This window comes from Ursus maritimus, unplaced genomic scaffold (genome assembly GCF_017311325.1).
Source record: "Ursus maritimus isolate PB19 unplaced genomic scaffold, ASM1731132v1 scaffold_34, whole genome shotgun sequence".
In the NCBI taxonomy this organism is placed as follows: Eukaryota; Metazoa; Chordata; class Mammalia; order Carnivora; family Ursidae; genus Ursus; species Ursus maritimus.
This window is the reverse complement of record NW_024426008.1, coordinates 24,882,161-24,903,266: the sequence shown is the minus strand read 5'-3', so window position 1 is coordinate 24,903,266 and position 21,106 is coordinate 24,882,161. Positions and strand designations below refer to the sequence as shown.

The window sequence follows — 21,106 nt, the reverse complement described above, 5'->3', positions numbered from 1 at the left end:
CACCACCTCTACTCCTGGCTCTGCTGAGACAGTTGAGTGGATCCATCAGTCCCCTGCTCATGTCTTCAACAGAAAGTTGTCCAGCCACATCCTGGGTGTTCTCTCTCTCTCTCTCTCTCTCTCGCAGTCCCTCAACAGTGAAGCTACTCATTTTTCGTCCTTTGCAACACGGATAAGCCAAGATTCTCCCAAATCATCAAGCACTGGTTTTGTTTTTGCTTAACAGTGCCTTCCTCAACTTACCACTTTCCTCTCCCATTTTATTAGAATCAGCAAGAAGGGACCAGTCCACACCTTCAACGCTTTGCTTAGAAATCTCAGCTAATTATTCAAGTTCATCATTTACAGGTTCTGCTTTCCCCATGACTGCAGGACACGATTCAGCCAAGTTCTTTGCGAGCACACCGCAAGGATCACCTTCCCTCCAGTCCCCAATAACATGTTCCTCGTTTGCTTCTGAGCCGTCAACAGACACGCCTGTCACATCCGTATTTACTAACACGCTGTTCATAATGAGCTATGCGTTCTCTGAGAGGACAGAAACCTTCTCTCCGTGCTCTTCATTTCCTTCTGAGCCTTCTTCACCAGGCTGCCTTTAAAGTCCATGTTTTTACTAACAGTTTCTTCAGGAAGTCCAGGCTTTACCTCTCATGCACCTCAAAATTCTTCCAACTTCTACCCAATCGCCTAATTCCAAAGCCGCTTCCACAGTGTGAGGCACTTGGTACGGCAGCACTCGGCTTCCCCGGACCAAAATCCGTAGGAGTTTCCTAGGGTGGTAACAAATAGAGTTCTGGAAGTCAGAAGTTCAAAATGCAGATGTCCACAGGGCTGCGCTCCCTCTGAAGGCTCCAGGGGAGAATCTTCCCTTGCCCCCTCAAGTCCTGGTGGCTCCATGCGCCCCTTGGCTTGTGGCTGCATCGCTCCCGTCTCTGCCTCCACCTTGGAGGGGCCTTCTCCTCTTTCTCTATGTGTCTCTCCTCCGTGTTTCTTATAAGGACATTTGTCATTGGACTTAGGGCCCATGCGTATAGTCCAGGATGATCTCATCTTGGGACCTTAATTACACAACTTCCTTCTCTTCCTGATTTGACCACTCAACCAATATTGCATAATATTATATAATTATTGTATAATGTTATATAGAATATTGTATAATACATTGTATAACCAATATTGTATAACTATGTATATAATAAAGGCTGTACCTATGTACATACTATCACATGAGTGCCTAACATTCAGCTTTTGATGGCGGAGGCGTCTGTTTCGAAAGGCATCCATCCTGAATAAACACACTGCCAGCTGCATCCCACGGCTCCCAGCCAAACAGCTGGAGAGGGAAGGAGGCTGTCCCCACCGCGCAGGGTTAGGGTTTCTCTTTCAGAAAGCCCTGGGTGACCTAGACACCTGGCCACTTGAGTGACCCCACTTCTCCCTTCCCACACCCTCATTCCCTAATACTTGCAAACTGTCTATCTGATGAGAGCTTAATATCCAGAATACACGAAGAACTGCAACTCAATAACAAAAACCCAGATAATCCAAGTAAAAACTGGGCATAGAATTCGAACAGACATTTTTTCCAAAGCAAATATGCAAACAGTCCCTACGCACATGAAAGGGTGATTAATGCTACTGAATCATACACTTGAAAGTGGTTAAAATAGTAGATTTTATTATGTATCTGTTTTACCACAGGAAAAAAAAAACCCTACTTTTTCTTTATATGTATATATTTATCTTCTATATAAATTAACTTTTTTTTCAAAATTTCCAACTTTTGTCCTTTCATGCTTCATTGTGGTAACATTTCTGATGTCAGTATTCCAGTCCACTAATTTTACCTTCTGCCTTTGCAGCCTGTCGAATCAGTGGTTTCGACTGAGTTTCAGTGACCATTTCTAGGACTGTTAATTAGAATTCGCTTCATTCATTCACCAACGGGTATTTCCTGGGCGTTCTCTTCGGCACTGGAGTCCCAGGACCACAGACAGGGGACGTCCCACCCTCCTGGAGTGTACCCTGTCGTGGGAAGACTGACCATAAACGTGCACAACTAAAGATGTGGACTAAGGTCATGAAATGCTCTGTAGAAGAGGAAAGTATGCACAGAGATAAAGAATTACAGAGTGGACAAGGCAGGCCTCTCTGAAGACATATCATCTGGACAGAACTCAATAGAGCGAGGGAAGGAGACCCACGAGTGTCTTGTGAAGGAGTGACGCAGGCAGAGGGAAATGATGGGGAGATGCTTGGAGGGTTCACGAAACCCCAGATTGTGGCTGGCGTGGGGTGAGCACGGCTCCTGCTTGGCCCCCAGTGGCAGGGGTGGGCGAGGTGGGAAGTCCTCATGCCTGACACACCGTTTGAAGGCGGAGCTGATAGGATATGCTGCTGTGGGGTGGGAGGGAAAGGGGATCAGGGACACCCCAAGATCTTCCCCAAGACTACACTGTGTGTAGTCACCGTTTCTAAGATGGGGAAGATGGAAGGAGAGGAAGTCTGGGAGTGGGCATCGGTCCCCCACATGGAGACGTGCCAGGGGCAGGTGGGTGTTCGGGTCTGCAGTTAGAGGAGAGGCCGGAAATAGAGGTGTACAGCTGACAGTCTGGTGGCTGGAAGAGATTCTGAAACCCCAGGGAATGAGTGTAGACACAGGAGAGAAGAGGGGAGGGCCTCTGCCTTGGAGAGGCCCTGATCTACTGGGGTAGGTTTTCTCAAGAAGCTCCTGGGTGATATGCAGCTCCCCAAAGAGGGAGCAGACAAGAAAGAAGCCGGCATGGGACAGCTCATTCAGAAAAGAAAGGGAGGAGATCCCGGATGGCAGCCAGGGGGCAGGCCTCCCTACCGTGTGACAAGATCACAATGGATGAGGGGGAATGGACCTGGGTGGGTCCACCACCCAACAAATTAAGAAAAAGAGGCAATTACGCACAGAGAAGCAGGGAGCAACTAGTCCCATGAGCCAGGACCCCTAACTTGTTACTGTCATTTGGGTGCCCTGTTGCAGACGATGACTTCTCTCTGGTCCTCTGCGGAGGAGGGACAGAGGGACAGGGCAGCTCTGGGGGGCCCTGGGGCAGAGGCCACCCTGGCTCTGAGGCCCCTATGCAGCCCCAGGCCAGAAGTCCCGGATCCTTAACAAATCTCTCTCTCTGTTCCCTATACTGGGCAGAATATAAAGATTCTTTCAAATGACCGCACTGGTTTTTAGTTGAGAGTCTTCTTTTCATCAGTGACCTTTACTATTGCTACTGTGCAGCCAGGGTGAGTTATCTACAAAGGGCTGCAGGGCCTGTCAGTTAAGTTTCTGGAATGTGGAAAATACTCCGAGTGCCTAACATCTCTTGAAGGTTCACTGAACCACATGGGGTTCCAAGTGAGCCCTGTGTGGCCCGTGAGTGTGCTGGTGGTGGCACTGGGGGCAGCACTGGGCCTGAGTGCTGGGCCCACGGGGGGCTCGCCGAGATGGCAGGCCAGGGATTTGCCACCTCCCTGTGAAGTGCTGCCCAGGGTGGCCGCTCCTGAATCGGGCCAGGCACGGGCCTGGCACCCGCCCCAACTTCCTCCCACCTCCTGCGGACAGAATTTTACCTGCTTTACCAAGGTAGACCCTGCTCTGTTCTTCCAAAGGGAACAAAATGTAATCAAGATAGAATTTCCAAAACAAAACAATACAGAATCTGATTTCCAAAGTTAAAAATGAAAAGAATTCACCTGGGGTCAGAGGAGTCAACCGAACAATGAATTGGAACTGCTAGAAAGAGAAACATGAGAGATTATGTTTGTCTGTGCAGGCCGGGACTGTCTCTGCGCTGGGCTGTGGCGGCAAGCTGTTCTAGAGGGGAGCCCCGGGAATGCTTCGGGCACACAGACGGGATGGTGAGCTGAAAATCACCACGGACCCTGGACCTGGAGCAGAGCAGTGCTGTTTAGATGGGGACCCTCCTGCCCCTCCACGATGTGTGCATCATGTCAGGGAGAGCAGAGGGTGCACAGTGGCTACGTGGACAGGGTCCAGCCCCACATCCCCTCTTCCTGCTGTGTGAACTCGGGCTAGTTGCCAAACCCCAGTGCCTGGTTTCCTCATCTGTCAGGCGGGTATGATGTCAGTGGTCGTCTCCTCGTGTGACCGTGGGGATAACAGAGCTGGCATACGCTAAGTGTTCAGAACTGTGCCCTGCACGAGGCCAACACTCACTGGACATTTTACTGTGCTTGTGTCCGGAAAAAAACCTGGTGTTCTAAAATGAAAAATTTCTACCAAAAACCTTACATTTTTCCTTTTATTTTGCTTCGTGTTCTATGTTATTTTCAAACCTAGTCCCACTAGTCTTCATTTCTGAGCACACGGCATGTTTTAGATTTGGTTCTGGGAGCTTCCAGGGAGCTTATTCGTGCAGCAACTCAGAACCTCTGGGTCCGTGGAGGGTCCTGCAGGGTTTCAGACGAGGAGAGTAGAATTGTGAGCTTGTGCTGCTCAGAGAGAACCTCCTGGAAGAGAGACGTGAGCTGGGCCACTTATGGAGGTGGCGGAGGAAGCGAGAGAGGCGAGCAGGGGGTCAGGCTCTCAGGAGAGGGAACAGCGTGGGCACGGACAGGACGGCAGGGATGGACAAAGTCCTCCCAGCACACTCGGTCACCTTCCCTGGTGACAGGGAAGAAGAGAAGGCAGAGCTGCTCAGATCCTGCCAGGTGGTCACCAGGTGCCCATGCAGCAGCTAGGCCCACGCTGCCAGCCGAGATGTGTCACTGGCATGTTTCATTCATGAAGCAGCTTTTGAAATTGAGCATTGCCATCCGTCTCAAAATGACACATGACCCAGGAGTGTGCCTGTCTAGGGCAGCTCGGGGTGTTGTGTGGAAGTGCTGAGTCACTAGACTGTACACCTGAAACTAATATCACTCTGCGTTAGCTAACTGGAATGAGAGCTGGCCCGATCTGTCAGTCCTGGGGGAGGAGCCCGAAGAAGTGGTGGTAAAACCAGGGAAATGCTGCGGGGAGCCCGAGGAGGGGCTCTGAGTTCCTCGGAGTCCCTATCACTACCCCTCCCCACGCCCCACATTTTCTTGATTTGGAAAGTCAGCTCATTCTCCGTCTTGCACAAAGTGCCTTACAAAGGCAAGGCCCAGCCCCTCCCAGATGGAGCCTTGAAGTCACTCCTTCATCCCAAATCTGGATTGAGTTGGGTTCAATTAGCTTTTTAATGTGAAACTCAGATGTGCTTTTTTTGCAACCTCAAGCTCTCAAACAGAGTCAATTTTTTTAAAATGTCACAGACTGAAGGAAATTAGTAACCACTCTTTTTTCATTCCAAACATGTGTGTGTTCAGGTGTGTGGCAATGCCATCTTGAACCCAGCGTGCATCCTGTTTGGGTGGGAAAGGGTGAAGGAGCCAAGGAAGGTGGGAGTGTCCTGTGTCTTCCTGAATATCTTGATGAGAATTAAGTGCAGGGTTTCTGGAGTCAAACTTTCAGGATCCACAAGGAGCAGGACAAGTTTGACAACATCATGTTCTCCTTTGTTAGATTCCTTTGAGTTGGATTTCTCAATAGCAGGTTTGCACAATAGCATTTAAGACGCCTACAGAGCTACCCGTTTTAACACTGTGTTCCCTGTTTATCCCTCTGATTAAATGTGGATTTAAATCCTGGAACTGCATTCTTAGGGAGGGTAAGAGGTTTTCCCAGTCCAAACTATGGTTGTTGACACATGAGTTCTAACACCTTTTAGAATTCCTGAGGAAACTGGAAGGTGGTTAGGAATTTACTGACTAACCTACCTGAAACACTTCCTCCTCACTCCCTATAGGGAAAATCAAGAATGAAATCACCATAGAACTAATTGCAGAACAATGTTGCTCATGTCTTTGTTACTCGTGGTTATGTTTTCTTTAAATTAGTAAACCTTTTGGGAGCAGTTTTAGGTTCATGGCGAATACTGAGATGAATGTACAGATATTTCCCAGCTAGCCCTGTGTTCCCCCACTATAAACATCCCCACCAGAATGGTACGTTCATCACACTTGGTGAACCCACACTGACACATCATGATCACCCAAAGTCCACAGTTTGCCTATGGGTTTAAATGTACGATGACATGTTTCCACCCCTGTAGTAGTACTATGCACAATAGTTTCACTGCCCTAAAAATTCTCTGGGCTCTGCCTATTCATGCCCCCATCCCCCCAGGAACCACTGTCTCCACAGTGTTGCCTTTTCCAGAATGTCACAGAGTTGGAATCATATAGTATGTCACCTTTTCAGACTGGCTCCCTTCACTTGGTGATACACGTGTAAGTTTCCTACATGTGTTCTCATGGCTTGACAGCTCCATTTCTTTTTAGTGCTGAGTAACATTCCATTGTCTGGATGCAACATAGCTTATCACTATCCATTCACCCAGTTGGTTGATTCCAAGTTTTGGTAATTATTAATAAAGCTGCTATAAACATCCATATGTAGGTTTTGGTGTGGTCATAAATTTTCAAATCATCTGAGTAAATATCAAGAAGCATGATTCTTGGGTTGTATAATAAGAGTACCTCTACTTATGCCCATCCACAAACATCCATAAATACACATATTAAATACATAGTGGCTGTTATTATTTTGAACAAACTGTTATCAGATCAGTTAAGAATAAGAAAAGTTTTTATTTTACCTTCACTTATTCCTTCCTTGATGCTCTTCCTTTCTCTATGTAGATCTGAGTTTCTGATCTATTTCATTTTCCTTCATCCTGAAAAACTTCTTTAAAGGTTTCTTACAAGGCAGGGCTGCTTGCAACAAATTCCAGTTTTTGTTTGTTGGAGAAAGTCTTTATTTCCTCCTCACTTTTATATACGTAAGTGTAGTTTTTTTGGACATTTATCCTACTTGTTGCTTTCTGAGCTTCCCGGACCTGTGGTTTGGAGCTTAATGTTAATTTGGGGAGTATTTCAGTCATGACTGCCTCAAATTTTGCTGCTGTTCCTTTGTCTCCTTCTTCTCTTTTTTTTTTTTTAAGATTTTTTATTTATTTATTTGACAGAGACAGCCAGAGAGAGAGGGAACACAGCAGGGGGAGTGGGAGAGGAAGAAGCAGGCTCCCAGCAGAGGAGCCGGATGTGGGACTAGATCCCGGAATGCCGGGATCACGCCCTGAGCCGAAGGCAGATGCCCAACAACTGCACAACCCAGGCGCCCCTCCTTCTTCTCTTTCTGATGCTCCTGTTACACGTATGTTACAATTTTGCAGTTGTCCTACAGTCATTGGATATTCTTTCATATTTTTTCCCAGTCTTTTTTATGTTTGATTTTTGGTTTTGGAGTTGCTATGCTCACATCCCCAACTCAGAGAGAGATTCTTTCTTCAGCCATGGCCAGTCTACTAATGAGCCCATCAAAAGCGTGCCTCAGTTGTGTTAAAATGTTTTGGATCTCTGACTTTTCTTTTTTTCTTTTCTTTCCTTCTTTTCTCCTTTCTTTTTCTTTCTTTTCTTTTCTTTCTTTCTTTCCTTTCTTTCTACCTTTCTTTCTTTCTTTCTTTCTTTCTTTCTTTCATTCTTTCATTCTTTCATTCTTTCATTCTTCCTTCCTTCCTTTCTATTATGATGTCACCATACAGTACATCATTAGTTTTTGATGTAGGGCTCCATGATTCATTGTTTGTGTATAACACCCAGTGTTCCATGCAATACATGCCCTCCTTAATACCCATCACCGGCCTAGCCCATCCCCCCACCCCTCTCCCCTCTAAAACCCTCTGTTTGTTTCCCAGAGACCATAGTCTCTAGTGGTTCATTTCTTTTAAACCTTTCTTAGAATTTCCATCTCTGCTTACAATGCCCATATGTTCTTGCATATTGTCTACATTTTTTAATTTAAGTCCTTAGCATTTAATCTGAGTTGTTTTATTTTTTTTTAAAGATTTTATTTATTTATTCGACAGAGATAGAGACAGCCAGCGAGAGAGGGAACACAAGCAGGGGGAGTGGGAGAGGAAGAAGCAGGCTCATAGCAGAAGAGCCTGATGTGGGGCTCGATCCCAGATCGCCGGGATCATGCCCTGAGCCGAAGGCAGACACTTAACCGCTGTGCCACCCAGGTGCCCCATCAGAGTTGTTTTAAATTCCCCAGTCTAATAATTCCAACAGCCCCACCATATCTGAGTCTGGTTCTGATGCCTGCTCTGTCTCTTCAATCTGTGTGTTTTGCCTTTTGGTATGGCTTGTGATTTTTTCTAGATAGCCAAGCATGATGCACTGGACAGAAGGAACTCCCAGAAACACCCTTTAGTAATGTGGTCGTGAGGTGTGGGAGGAGGGGAGGTGTTCTCTAGCCCTGTGATTAGGTCCCAGTCTTTTGGTGAGCCTGTGTCCCTGGACTATGAACTTCACCAGCTTTTAAAATTGTCCATATATTTACCTTTATTGAAATCTTTATTTCTCTATGTACACTTGAGTTACTCTTTGACCTTTAATTGCACCTTGCAGGACTCCCTTGACCTTTTTTTTTTTTTTTTTTTGAAGGGCAGGTCTAATCACAGCTCCCTCAGCTATTGTTTTTTTCATAATGCCTTGATTTCTCCCTCACTTACAAAGAGTGCTTTAACTAGATATGGGATTTCTTGGTGACAGTTTTCCTGTTTGCACTTTGAATATATCAGCCAACTGTCTTCTGGCCTTCTAAGTTTCTGATGAGAAATCTGCTTGCAGCCTTACTGGGGACCCCCTGCCCTGTGTTGACTCAATTTTTGTCTTTAGCTCTTAGAAGTTTAATTATAGTGTGTCTCATTGTAGGTCTCTCTGAGTTCATCCTACTTGGGGTTCACTGAGCTTCTTTGATGTTTATGTTCATGTCTTTCTTCAAATTTAGAATTTTTCAGCCATTATTTCTTCAAGTATTCTCTCTGCCCCTTTCTCTGTCTCTTCTGTTTCTGGGATTCCCATGACATGTGTATTGGTCATTTTGAAGGTACTGAAGTTCTTCTGGGTTCTGCTTGCTTTTCTTCAATCTTTTCTCCTTTGTTTCTCAGCCTTTATAACATCAAGTGTTGTCTTCAATTTCATAGATTCTCTTCCTGCCTGACTAGCACTGCCTTCCAATGCTTTTCCCACGTTTACCATTTCAGTTACTGTACTTTTCAGTTCCACGGTTTCTTTCTGGTTTCTTTGTAAGTTTTCTGTCTCTTTATTGATGTTTCCATTTTGTTCACACATGGTTTCCTTGACTTCCTCCAAGTCTTCTTTTAGTTCTTTAAGCAACCTTAAGGGCGTGATTTTGAAGTCTTTGTTTAATAGATACTCTGTTAAGTCTTTTCAGGGACAGATTCTGTTGAATTAATTTTTCCCTTAGAATGGGCCATACTTTCCTATTTCTTTGTATGCCTGGAATTTTTTTTGTTGAACACTAGACATTTGAATTTAATAATGTGGTAACTCTGGAAATTTGAATTTCCTCTTTCCCCAGGGTTTGCTATCTTTAATTAAAAAAAATTTTTTTTTAAATTGTGGCCTCTCTGTACCAAGGATCAGCTTGCAGGATAAACGTAATTTCTTCTTAGGACTTTTCTAAGCCTTTCCTTGGGCATACACAGTCATTTTCTGCTTTTTCCTGTATCTGCAGTTGTTTTTGAATGTCCTAGTCTTTAATGTCTGGCTCCTGAAGCAGAAAAGAAAAAAAAAATGGAGGAGTAATAAAATGGAACTGGTCCTTGAAATCTCCTGGATATGTCTTGAGCCAGGGATTCGCAACACTGGGGGAAGAACAACAACAGTTGTTTGTCTGCACCTCTGTGATCAGAAGCAGCAATCAGGGATCATGGCACAGATTCCCAATATTTGGAGGACAGAGTCCTTTTTGCCTGCTCTACGTCCTGCAAACTGTGTGTGAGCTGTTTCAGGAACACACGCACAGCTGCCTGCCACATGGCTGGGGGTAGGGAATGGGTAGCTGCTACTGTGTTAAGAGCCTAAATTGCTCAAAATTGAATGCAATTTACCACCCAAGCCTTCTCCTGGAAGTTGCAAGCCTTCAATAGACACCAGATTTCCCAAAGAGTTACACTGGACAGATTCTGCCAGTGCAACTGTCATCTAGGTGGGGAGGCAAAACTCCTGGTGCCTCCTACCCCACTGTCTTCCCAGAGACTGCTCCTGCCAGGGCTTTTTCTACAGCAATTGCTGCCTGGTGCATTCCCACCAGCAGTGTAGGAGTGTCCCAATTTCTCCACGTCCTTGCCAACACTTGTTATTATCTGTCTCAATAAATGTTCTTTCATCGATGAACAGGTGAGTAGCAGGGACGACCAGAGGAACAGAAAAGAACTGTTCAGAAGAGAAAGGACTAATGGAAAACTCTGTGAAAAGGGAGCAGGGGGCGGGGGGGGGGGAGGAGTGGCAGGGAGCAGAGGGCCAGGGTATGAAAAGGCTGCAGAACACTAGGGCGTGAACAAGGGCAAACAAATGGAAGGGGACAGACAAAAGCAAATGGGTGGGCTGGGACAAGGCCACAGATGGAGGAGCAACTGGACAGATGTGAGCATCAGGACCTGTGGACTGGAGGCCAGAGGCCGGGGCTGTCGGTGAGTGTGGCTGCAGCTCCACTGACAATGGTTTGGGATTCTGTTAAGAAAACTCAAGCCTGCCTGGTGTGTAGTGGATCCATGGAAAATACTACTTTGCAGGACAGAACTTTTGGCCATTTGTGCTGTAACAATCCTTCCTTCGTCATGAAAAACGTCGATCTGACAAACTGGCACTTGGGGAGCCCACAAGGCTGGACTATTCTCTTCCCAGGAGACAATTTATACGAGTTACAAAGGAGGGAATGGAGGTCTGGTGAAGTCTGCATGTCTGCCTTTTGATGCGAGAACTTTTAGATGCTTCCTATTTGGTGATGTTTCTCTTAGAGGTGGCTCCCCTCTCAGTTCCAAATGAGAAAGAAGGAGTTAGGATCCGATGCCATTACTCTCAGTCATCTCAGACATGAATGAGGGAGGCAGGTGCTTAGCCTCGAGGTCAGGTGTGTGGACACACACTTGCCTCTTTGTCTGCTTTTCTAGGAGGGATGGGTGGTGGCTCTTTCTGTGAAACCACTCAAGGAAAGAAATCTCACTAGCAGAATATCTGACTATTACTTAATGTGTGTGGAAAACTGAACAAGTGTGGCTGAAAAAGTCTTCTGACGGGGCCTGTTCCTTACTGTTCTAGGTTTTTCCATTCCCTGCCTGCCTGGGAGAAACGAGCCTCTCTTAGGTCCAGTGCATTCACCTCAGACCTTCTGGCAGTCAGGCTGTAGCAGAAGGCCCTGAGGAATGGAGCACCTTTGCTGTGGGGCTGGTCCTTCCGTAGATTTGATGATAAAGTTGCTTAAAATACAGTGGGTTAGTGTGTTTCTCCTTTCTCCTTTTCCTTTGTTGTATTTGGTGATCTCTTAGAACAGTCAAAATGGAGGATAGTGGGACAAGGCTAAAGGAAATCCCCAAATAAGAATTTTCTCTCCTCTAGTGGCCAAAAAGGAGATCAGTTCATTGAGCCAGAAATGAGTCAAATAGAAAATGATTCCAAGGTTACCCACAACTGTAGGGAAAAAGAAGTTTTAAGAATTCAGAGAAGCACCACAACAAGATACACATCAAATGAACCGTCCTTGAAGATCCCCTGTGTTTCCTGACTGCAACTTAATTTGTATAATTTAAGAATTTTACAGACAAGGGGCACCTGGGTGGCTCTCAGTCGGTTAAGTGTCCAACTCTTGATTTCGGCTTAGCTCATGATCTCAAGTTTGTGAGATCCAGCCCTGTATCGGGCCGTGGGGAGTCTGCTTCTCTCCATCTCCCTCCACCCCTACCCGCTGCTCGTGCTCTCCAAAATAAATATCTTAAAAAAATAAAAATTTTACCAACAGTAAGTCAATATTATTTTGGGTATACAGTTGTGTGAGTCTTAACACATGTACAGATTACTGTATCAATGGAATCATACAGAGGTGCCTGAGTGGCTCAGTTGATTGAGTGTCTCTTGATTTGGCTCAGGTCATGATCTCAGGGCCGTGGATCAAGCTCCAGGTCGGGCTCTGCACTCAGTGTGGAGTTTGCTTAAGATCCTCTCTCTCCCTCCCCCTGTGCCCCCGCCCTCCCCTTTCTCTCTCTAAAATAAATAGATAAAATCGTTTAAAAAAAATGTAGTTATATGGGGCGCCTGGGTGGCACAGCGGTTAAGTGTCTGCCTTTGGCTCAGGGCGTGATCCCAGCGATCTGGGATCGAACCCCACATCAGGCTCTTCTGCTATGAGCCTGCTTCTTCCTCTCCCACTCCCCCTGCTTGTGTTCCCTCTCTTGCTGGCTGTCTCTATCTCTGTCAAATAAATAAAATCTTAAAAAAAAAATTTAAAAAATGTAGTTATAGGGGCGCCTGGGTGGCACAGCGGTTAAGCGTCTGCCTTCGGCTCAGGGCGTGATCCCGGAGTCCTGGGATCGAGCCCCACATCAGGCTCCTCCACTGTGAGCCTGCTTCTTCCTCTCCCACTCCCCCTGCCTGTGTTTTCTCTCTCTCTGGCTCTCTCTCTCTCTGTCAAATAAATAAATAAAATCTTTTAAAAAATGGAATTATATACTACGTAACATTTTGAGAATGCACTCAGTGTAATGTCCTCAAGCTTTATCTAATTTGTGATTAATGATCACAGTGGGATTACCATGATTTATGAAGAGAGCTGTGTATAAACATTTGTGTACAGGTTTTGGGTCACAGCTTTCACTTGCCCAGACTGAATACACAGAATTGGGATCAACAGGTCAAATGGTGTGTGTGTACTTAACTTCCTGAACTTGCCAAGCTATTTTCTGGAGTGGTTGTGTCATTTTACATTCCCACCAACAATGTGTGAGAGTTCCAGTTACCCTGTATGCTTGCTAGACGTGGTACTGACATTTACAAAGACTTAAGCCACTCTAATAGATGGGAACTTGCATCTCATTGTAATTTAATTTGCATTTCCCAAATATCTCAAAGATTTGCCCATGAGTTGCAGGTAGTCATATTTTCTCTTTCTCTTTGTTATTGTTTCTCGTTTGAATATCTCATACTTATAAAAATGTTTCCTACTTTTGATGGATGTCTGGATGGTTTCTAGTTTTTGACTATTATGGAAGAATCTGCTGTGAACATTTATGTCCATGTTTTGTCTCCAAATCTTGACGTTTGTACTGTGTTCCAAGAGGAGGCATTGCTGGATCACAAGCTGTGCGTGTCCGGCTTGAGAAGATTCTGCTGAAGCCTGTGCCAAAGTCGTTTTATTTACACTCCCACTAGCAATGTGTGAAAGTTCCCGTTCTCCCATATCTTCGCCAACTCTTGGCCCATTATGTCTTTTTAATTTTAGCCATTTTGGTGGCTTTGTAGTAGTATCACACTGTTTTTAATCTGTTTTTCTCTGATGAGCATGAAGTTGATGTGCTGTTGTGCCGCCTATGTTTTTCCACTGACTCTACACACACGCATAATCTGTATTATATATTAAGTGCATATAAATGATATGGGGCATGAGGTCACAGGTCATATTAACATTGGATAGGAGACCTTCAACAGAAACATCAGCTACTGATCTCTTCTATCCTCAGGCTTCCCTCTTTGCTCTCTTATCGGTGTCTTAGGATGAATGGCAATTCTTAATTTTAACATGGTCCAGCTTAGCCTTTTTTCCTTTATAGTTGGTACTTTTTGTGTAAGTCTTATTTGGGGAAACTTTGCCCACATCAATCATAATAATTTCATGATTTTTCTTTTAAATGTTTTCTTGTTTTACGTTTCACATTTAGATTCATAATCTGTATGAATTTTAGAATTTACTGACAGTGTGAGGACCTTGAAACACTAACTCCATTTAGCTCCTTTCTGCCACTCCTGGACTGTCATTTATTTTACTCCCACGCATATTTTAAAGCCCATATTAGTTTTCCCGTTTAAATAGTCAGTGTTGGGACGCCTGGGTGGCGCAGTCGTTAAGTGTCTGCCTTTGGCTCAGGGCGTGATCCTGGCGTTCTGGGATCGAGCCCCACATCAGGCTCCTCCGCTGGGAGACTGCTTCTTCCTCTCCCACTCCCCCTGCTTGTGTTCCCTCTCTTGCTGGCTGTCTCTATCTCTGTCAAATAAATAAATAAAATCTTTAAAAAAAAATAGTCAGTGTTTACTTAGATTTATCCACATATTGACCTTTCTGCTTTTCTTCTTTCCTGCATTAATTACCATGTTCCCATCTGTAATTCTTTCCCTTAGGATTCAAACTTCCACATTTCTTTCAGTGTGGATCTGTGGAAATACATTCTTTGATTTGTTTGTTTGTTCATTTGTGTGAAACATTTTAACCGCCTTCAGTCGGTTCCCACTTTTACTGAGCTACAACTGACAGCACTGTCCAAGCCTCAGGTGTACAGCAGGAGGACTTGACTTACATGTAGGGTGAAAGGAGGACCACAGCCAGTCTAGTTAATACCCATCACATTATATGGACAGAAAAAAAGATGTTTCTTCCTTGTGATGAGAAGTCTTGGGATCTGCTCTCTTCACAACTTTCAAATCACCACCCAGTAGTGTTGACCACAATCACCATGCTCTATCCCCGGCAGAGGCACCTCCATATTGGAAGTCTGTCCCATACGGGCTATAGAATTATCAACTGGCAGTTATTTTTACCAAGCACTTCAAAGATGCTGTTCCATCATTTATTTTCTCAATTTTGTAATTTTTGTAAAAAATCTTACTGTTATTCCTTTGAAAGTAAAATGTCATTTTCCCCCTCTTCGTCAGTAACTTAATCAATGGTGTGTCAATGCTGAATTTCCAGGTTTTTTTTTTTTAAAGATTTTATTTATTTATTTGACAGAGATAGAGACAGCCAGCGAGAGAGGGAACACAAGCAGGGTGAGTGGGAGAGGAAGAAGCAGGCTCATAGCGGAGGAGCCTGATGTGGGGCTCAATCCCATAACGCCGGGGTCACGCCCTGAGCCGAAGGCAGATGCTTAACCGCTGTGCCACCCAGGCGCCCCTGAATTTCCAGGTTTTTATCCTGGTACTGTGGTTATACAGGAGGTGTCCTGACTTTTTTTTAAAGCTTATTAATTTGAGAGAGAGAGAGGGTGCACGTGAGTGAGCAGCAGTGAGGTAGGGACAGAGGGAGAGGGAGAGAATATCCTGAAGCAGACTCCCGACGAACACCAAGCCCAACGTGGGGCTCGATCCCATGACCCTGAGATCATGACCTGAGCGGAAACCAAGAGCTGGCCACTTAACTGACTGAGCCACCCAGGCACCCCAGAGGTGTCCTTATTCTTAAGTATTTAGTGTCTGCACCTTATTTTCAAATGGTTCAGAAACAACATGTACATATTGCATATGTGGAGAGAGAGATAAAGCAAATGGGGCAAAATGTTTAAAATGGTAAATCTGATAAAAGAATTCATAGGAGCTCTTTGTCTATTGTTATACTTTTCTGCAAGTTTGAAACTATGTCAAAATTAAAGGTTACCAAAAGAAAATCTCATGGTTAAGCAAAAAACTTACAAAACAAAAACCCTTATGATTCCTATTATCCTGTATGTACACACATATTCATGTATATACATCTTCACATATATGGAACTCTATCTGGATATATATCTTCATATACATATGCATCTGAACACTCATAATTCAAAGGCTGTGACAAACAGTCCAGTATCACAATGTCATCTCCCGAGGGCCCTCCCTGATTTCTCCCACCCTACTAGCCAGGGAAGGATGAGCTCCTTCCCCCAGGCTAGACTATTACACATGGGTGCCCGTCCAGCCTGCACAGCCGAGCCACCATGGGTAACTGCCACTTGGGCAGGAGCCGGCCTCGGAACCCCTGGGGAGCAGCAGTTGGGCTGCAGGCAGTGGCTCCTTTGGGCTGTTGAAGGGCTAGGAACTAGGCTTTCAGGACTTCCTGGTCCGGCAAGATCTCCAGGAGGGAAACCCTGGGAGTATTCACATCACTATGAGCAAAGAGAGAACTCCGTCCTTCTGCAGGATGAAAGGTTAGAGGCCCCTGCAGAATGCCTCAGGAAGGTACGTGGGCCCCTGGCTGTAGTTCTTTCCCTGTTAATTCACTAACTATAACCTAAGCACACTTTCTTATATATCTAATAGTGTCTGTACTCAGCTGAGATCAGGGCTTGTGTTTTAAAATGTGTATTTCTAAGATACATTTCTATTTGCTTCTCTTACAAATTGCAACAGAAAATCATGCTCAGAAATGCAGGTAACCTTAGGTTTAAAATACATCATGAAATTAATGAATTCGGAAATTAATTTATAATTCCTAAACATTCTTCAGTTCACTTTCCTGAGTCATCAAGTCTAAGGTTTTGACTGAAACTTAAAATTAATTACAATTTCTGTAAGCTAACTGTTTTTTAGTCTGTATTTAACAATACACAGTTAAAGCTGTGTGCTCAGAATGTTCAGGCGTCAGAAGATCAAAAGACGTGTGTGTGTGTGTGTGTTTATATTTTGGATGCTTCTAATAACAATGCCCATCATATGTGCATTAATAACCCATTTCACGCTTTCAGTTCGGAGATGTTTTGTACGTCTGGGCTCTAACTCCTTGGAGCTAGACCCGATGGTGCTCAGGACCACATGGCCTAATGCCTTACGATTTTCACTGTTATGTTTCTTCCCTGCACAGATCTTGGTTTGTGTCTGAATTGTCTAACATCTTTTCATTGTGATTTGTTCATGGGCACTTATTTCCTTTTATTTCCCATAAGAATCTGGTCACGTGTTGTGCCCAGTTAGCTTCTCTGATTAGTAACATACAGGAAAGAAATATTTTTTCTCCTAAAAGCCTCTCCTATCATGCATCCCCTGTAAATATATTTGAGATGCAGCCTTGTTTCAACAAGTTCCAATACAGTTACATGTAATATAAAAGCATCGTAGTTGGCCCCAACAAAGTCTCTGTAGATCAGATTTGAAGAAATAAATTCTCCAAGCACATCAAGCTCAGTGATGAGAATCTGTGACATTTCCTCTTAGGGTAAGGATACAAGATGCTCTTGTTCTCATTAGCAACAAAAATATTCAAAATCACGTAGCTGGTTTCTAAAGGGCATATCTTCAAGGGCCTCGAGGAAGGCGCCTGTTTCCAGGTGGGCGCTGGCTGGGATCCAGAAGCAGTGATCTGTGAGGACTGCCGGCTTCCCGGAAATCACGGAGCAGGCTGCACTCGGCCTGTGTCTGCTCCGCGCCAGTCCCAGCGCTGGAATTCCCCGGGGCGTCAGAGGCAGATCAGCATTCACTGACAGTATTTTACACTTAACTGTAAGTGACTAGTTAGGCTGTCACTCTTCTTGGGTTCTTTGTCTCCTTCTTTCCTGAAGTCAGATTTTGTTTTGTACCGGCAAGCATCGTGGAGGAATTTCAGAAAAGTCTATGTGTGGTAAACCTTCTCTCTCTCTGCATTGCAAACGTGTCTTTCGTTTCTTTCGCACCCGAAGTGCCATGTGCCAGCCTCAGAACTTGCTGCGGAGTGACAGGCCCGTCCAGTGACGGGACGATCCTTCTGGGAACAGAGGCCTAATGCTGTGACATTACTAGGTGGTGGGCACTGTACAGACTGCTCGGCGGTCGACTGTTCCACCGACGGGTGGACTGTAGAATTTCAATGCCTATGCCAATATTTAAGTTAATCTCTAAGAATAAAATGTTTAGAACAGTGCCCTTTCTTAATCAGGTCTGTAAAACTGTCTTTGCCTTGAAAGAAGGAATGGTTTCTCCAACCAGACACATGATCTGAGTCCAGGAAGTAGGCTGCTCCTGCCCGATGTGTCTCAAGTTGACGCTACCAGTGCACTTCCTAGGAGCTTTGTCAAAACCCAGGGCTCTACGTTTGCACTGGTAGCATCTCGAGGTTCTTACTCTTTTTTGCTGGTAGGAAAAAAAAATTCTTTAGGACTCTTTCGGTAGTCTCATGCTATGATTTACTGTCATGTGTCTTGGCTTCTACCCTTACGCTGATTTTCTTTTTTCCACATTAGCATTTCATATCTTTTACTTTCTACATTCTAGCTTCAGCGATGAAAAGGATACTCAGGGCTTGACCTTAGAAATAACCAAAGAAGTGGAGTCTTTAAGAAATTCCCACTGGGTTTCAGGAGCAAGGGTGGGTGTCACTCACAGGCCAGCACGGCTCACAGGGTGGAAAAGACAGAAGCTGGAAACCACGATGATGAAGTGCTGCACTATGTCAAGATATATGGGTCTCAACCCACAAAAAGCCTTTTCCTAAGACACCTGCCCCGCTCTTTGCTGGCGGGGGACAGCTATCATGGTGATAAGGATAAAAATGAGACTGTTCATATGACTCTTTAATACTATGCCCAAACTTAATAAAAAGTAACGGGTTTTAACAAGCAATTTTCCTGTTTACTATTCAAGAAAAGTAACAGTCCTGAGCACCTCCTCAATCTTTCTGGATGTGATTTAAAACATCATAAATAGAAGACAAATGAAAACCTACTTAACTGATTTTGTAGAAAACACCAGGGCGATGGAGCGATTTGATACACTGGACGTGTCGGCCTTGCTTCAGCTGGAGTCGGCTCCGGGCAGAGCACGAGCTTCCAGACAGGTGCTCCCAGACGCTGCTCCCTGCACTCCAGACTGGTAAGCCGGCTGCGCCATTCTCAGAACCACGTAAAGTCTGGCTGCAAAGTGCTCATGGCGTGGTGACAGACTCTTCCTATGACATCAAGTTCAGTTTTCAAAAAAAAAAAAAAAAAGATTTCTTCTATGAATGGAAAGTTATGAAAAATTTGAAAGCAATTGGTTACTTTGAGCATACATAATTTCAACAAGCTTTCGTTGATTCCGCATCTATGGAGATAGATGGCGACAGCTTCTCCTCAAACTGCTATCAATGCTTCTGAAAACTGGTACATTTGTGAATGAGGTTCTGTTGTTTCTTCTTCCTATTTGTAAAAGTTACCGATTCCCAAGCACCCAAATCTTCCTGTAAGCAATGCCCTGTATATGCAGAAAAACACCTGTGAATGAAAACAGGATGAGGGAAACTAAAACTTGTTGCCTATTTCCCACAGATCTTTAATTTCTGAAGGGTCTACTGATGTTGGTTTTCACATGTTTTTAATTATAGCTTATAATTTATCTTGTATACTGCAATATGTGTATGTTTTTAAAAGTGCCTCTCCCCATTCTGCTTAGTGGAGAATTTTGTTCCCTTCTTAACACAAACATAGGGCAAATTAAGCCCCAACAAGGTGAATGACAATACAATAATCATACAGATAGACAATAATCGTAGCTAATGATACGTCAGTGTAGGTGAGATGGTGTAATGGTGCAGAATAAAAGGGAAAAAAAATTCAAGCCAGCGTAAAAATATAAATATGACATCGATTTCCTACATGGACGTGCTCTAAAAGAATCACTGAGCTGGAAAGAAACACGTGCCCGTGAGAGCCCCCTTTGTGCCTAAAGCCGGGAGCATCTGACGGTAGTCATCAACGTCTGGATGAACTTCAGTGCAAGAAGGTGAATTACTGAGAGCCAAAAGCTTCGTATGTTACAAATGACTCAGCTATAAGAAGACCAGTATCCTTTATTTAAAGGTGAAAAGGAAAAGACATTTCCCAGTATGAGAATGAGACAGTGTACAAAACTATCAATAACTTCTGTTATTGATAATTATTTCTTCATTTCACAATAAACATGTATTTCAAATTATGCCCTGGGCATCTCAATTCATACCTTCGCTCAAAAGCAGGAATGAGAATCAGATGAAAAACAGTATATATATTCATTTATTTGTTCCATTATGTATATAGTCACTATTCATTTTTTGCTCCATTATTTTGGTTCCCTATTAAACCACCCTGATGCAATTGTCAAATCTCTTTTATTTGGAATGTTTTAAACACAAAGTTGGGCTTGACTGAGGATCCTAACCGAATTAGCCCCACACTCCAGTTATATAGGGTCCAATTACAGGTCAGTCTCCAGCGCTTAGCGCCTAATGACATCTTCCCTTCTTTCTGCCTCTTTTAGTAAAATGAAAGCCAAAGAGAAGTACCAGTCTGACGTGTGGTTAGAATTTGAACACCTGAATAAGGGTGAGGAGCTCAGATCTAAAGGGTATGGGGCTAGTTGTTGCCTAGGTCAGGACCTATTGCCCTCCACTCCCATGGGTCCCCGAGGCCACGTGAGAGCCAGCTTACTGCTCAGGTGGGAGAACAGCAGCCTGAAATCCCAGGTGTGTGTGTGTGTGTGTGTGTGTCTTTACTCTTGATAAAATGTCGAAACAGCCATTTTGTTTGGTCTAATTTAACACAATTTAGAGATTTTTCTATCACGGTAAAAGCTTTAAATGGAACGCCCTCTTCTCAGTGCCGTGAAATAGTTCATAAAAATGTTTTTGTCATCAATACAACCTTTTTTATTTTGCCCAAGTCACTCCCCGGTTTTGGAACGCTGCCATGTGTCGCAGCCTGAGGCGAGGCCGCTCTGGCCGTCTGCAAGTCGGCTACGGGGGAGGCTGGGTAGGGCTGGGCGACACGTGTCTGCATGGTCCAAGCTGTGTGAGGTCGTGTGGGGAGACACCAGACTCACTCAGGCTCGCATCGGGGTGTTTGTAATCGTCCTCCACGTTTGATTCCTGGAATATCTGTTTCCAGCCATTTTCAACAATGTATTAACCCCCCTTCTTTTTCCCCGTTAAGATTTCCTGGACATTTTCCCATGAATCAGGAAGCTAATATATGAATTCCTTAAATTTTCTTCCACTATGACAGTATTACTGATATGAGAATTTAATAAAAATAAGCAGTGAATGTTACCTTTAATGAAGGGAGATTCTGTGCTCTTAACGAGGCCATTTCTTATACACATCAGTTAGAGGACGTTCTACGTGCCTGAGCTCACCTTTCTGTTCACCGCACCGTTCTGCGGCTCACGCTGGACTGGATCACAGGGGGCTTGCACCAGCCGACGAATATTCTGGAAGGCAGGGAGCAAGCTACTAAGGAACTCGAGATGGGCAAACTCTGGAAAGCAGTGGCTGTTGAAGAAATATTTGTGT

At 44.5% G+C, this 21,106-nt stretch overlaps 1 protein-coding gene across 1 annotated transcript in view; it reads left to right on the top strand.

Annotated features, from left to right (window-relative positions):
* The first annotated feature begins 16,003 nt into the window (after positions 1-16,003).
* LOC121100132 (serine/threonine-protein kinase MRCK alpha-like) overlaps positions 16,004-21,106 on the top strand; it is a 48,006-nt gene continuing 42,903 nt past the window's right edge. The window contains 4 exon segments of the mRNA XM_040620318.1: positions 16,004-16,074; positions 18,079-18,207; positions 18,556-18,675; positions 20,077-20,141. Of these exon segments, the coding sequence (XP_040476252.1) occupies positions 16,004-16,074; positions 18,079-18,207; positions 18,556-18,675; positions 20,077-20,141 (385 nt within the window).